Here is a 2,123-nt window from a genome sequence, read left to right as displayed (position 1 = left end):
ACAATTCTTGTTTTTTTATAACACTTTTTAACCCTGGTAGGAATGATCATAATTGTTTACAAGTGGTAAATACTTTCAAGTAAATATGAAGATAAAATTACACAAGCAGAAACATAGATGTTATTTATGGCTCTTGACAAAAAAGAATATAAAAAAATCAAAGACTTTGAACCTTTATAATTCATAGACTTTTCAAAATTAGAATGAAGTTGAACTTTGATCTATGACATAGCACAATGTTGCATAATTGAAAAAAAAAATTTCCTCTTTGAGTAGACACCATCATTCTTAACTTGCAAACTTAAGGAGATTTACAAAATAAAATCTTAGCTTCCAAAATAACATTTAGAAGATTTGATATGCCTCTATACGTGGTATTCAAATTTTGAAATATAATGCGTAAAATTAAGGAATATTAACCTTGATCTTTGAGTCATTGTAATGTACAGTAATCCTATGTTTTATGTATTCCTGCAAGTGACATCTCATACAAATTTTCCAAGCATGATTATGTGACTTACGTAACAAATTGATCTTAGAGATTAACATCAGAATGAAATTCCCTGAAACATTGTTCACTACACAAATGTTTGTTACACCCTTTACAACCATAAACTGTCTCCTTTCTTTTCTTTTCTCCGTGTTTGGTACACCATTTGCATGTTGACTTCAGGCGATCCAGATGGCAAAAAACATGAGGGGGGTCAAGAATACCCTGTAAATGATGGCCCCGCTTTCTTCCTCTGAAGCCTCCAATGAGTTGCTGAGCCACCTCCATCCTGAAATCCAGCAGGTCAAACCTTGTTTTGGCAGGAAGATTCTTACCAGGTGTTCTGGAAAAAATCTCAAATGCATTTATAAAGCAAACTTCCACAATAAAGTTGAAGAAAAACTTCCAGTATTTTTTGGATGGTCTGCCAACAGGATTCTTTGCGCGGTGTTGCATGCATCTGTCGACTCCACTCATATAACGTTGATAGGAAGATACTGGTGGAGGACATATAACATCAACAAAATTTCCACCCCGAGTTCGACGGACAACTGGGTCATCTCCAAACGGACTACAATTAGTGCTCAAAATATGTACCTAAAATAAAATTACATAGAGATATAGGCCTAGCTGGAAATTAACCTTACGCTACATATAGATATATTTACTTCTTTGGGATTTTAAGATAAGCACTGAAACTATATTTGCACTATGAGATTTTTAACAAAGATATACACAAAAAATTGCACAGGAATATCATTAATCAGATAGACCTTTATATCCTCCTTAACTCTTTAGTGGAAAGTTAAATAATTGCGGGTAGAAGTGTAATTGTGATAAATGTTGCTATTTTTATTAAATTTTGAAACATTTGTACATGTCTGTATGAAGACAATGAATATGTAATACCGTTTTCTTATCTTTCCAAGCAGTGGCAAGCAATTGGTCGTGCTGCATCTGTAATGTCTCCCCTCTTCTTAAATCCGGATTTCTTAACTCTGGCGGAAACCCTTCTGAGTCGCTCTTTATTGTCCCACAACTAAAAATCCCATTCTGAAGCAAGGTTCGCACCAAGGAAATGGATGTAAAGAACCTGATATTATATAAAGTATAAAAATATTAGACATTGAAAAATATGAAATTATTTTGATAATGAATCATTTATCAGTCTTGTTGAACAATGTTGAAGTCATTTTAAGTTGTTTCAAACACAAACCTGTCAAAGAACACATGATGGCCTTTGTATTTCAATGGTCTACACAAGTGTTTGACGACTCTTTCTCCTAGTGACTTTCCATGAAAAAAGTCATGTTTTCCCATATATGGCCAATAATCGTAGCAGTAACCATCCTCATCACATCTCATGAATATCTGAAAAAAATATTTTGTTGCATCATGGTATATGGGAGAGGCAAATTTTAGTGGAAGTGCCACTTGTGAAATTTGTTATATCAAGAATTTTTTGAGAAGTATATTTTGGAAAGTACTCATTTAGTATGACTCAAAATTGCAGAGAAAATAGGGGTCAGTGTCTTCTTACTTAGCTACTGTACAACTGAGTTGACCTTTTTGCACTTAAATTTTAATTCTTTTTACTAGCTAGTATTAATCACTTAACATTTATCATAATCTA

At 33.3% G+C, this 2,123-nt stretch overlaps 1 protein-coding gene across 1 annotated transcript; it reads right to left on the bottom strand.

Moving 5' to 3' along the window:
• Positions 1-535: 535 nt before the first annotated feature.
• LOC134249933 (piggyBac transposable element-derived protein 2-like) lies at positions 536-1,864 on the bottom strand. The gene is made up of 3 exons (XM_062732286.1): positions 1,707-1,864; positions 1,400-1,583; positions 536-1,087 (listed from the first exon to the last, which is right to left on the bottom strand). The coding sequence occupies exons 1-3, from the start codon at positions 1,853-1,855 to the stop codon at positions 536-538; spliced, it is 885 nt and encodes a 294-aa protein (XP_062588270.1). The 5' UTR covers positions 1,856-1,864.
• Between the last annotated feature and the right edge of the window lie 259 nt (positions 1,865-2,123).

The sequence above is a fragment of the Saccostrea cucullata genome, unplaced genomic scaffold, assembly GCF_032062105.1.
Source record: "Saccostrea cucullata isolate Sc308-1 unplaced genomic scaffold, CSIRO_AGI_Scuc_v1 ctg17050, whole genome shotgun sequence".
NCBI classification, from domain to species: Eukaryota; Metazoa; Mollusca; class Bivalvia; order Ostreida; family Ostreidae; genus Saccostrea; species Saccostrea cuccullata.
The sequence above is the reverse complement of the archived record's forward strand: the minus strand, read 5'-3'. Positions and strand labels throughout refer to the sequence as shown.

Excerpts from the sequence above, each read along its gene's own strand:
- LOC134249933 (XM_062732286.1), bottom strand. The coding sequence starts at position 1,855 with ATGAGATGTGATGAGGATGGTTACTGCTACGATTATTGGCCATATATG. Across the intron at positions 1,584-1,706 it reads CATCATGTGTTCTTTGACAG|GTTCTTTACATCCATTTCCT; the intron begins GTTTGTGTTTGA and ends ATATAATATCAG. Across the intron at positions 1,088-1,399 it reads CTTGGAAAGATAAGAAAACG|GTACATATTTTGAGCACTAA; the intron begins GTATTACATATT and ends ATTTTATTTTAG.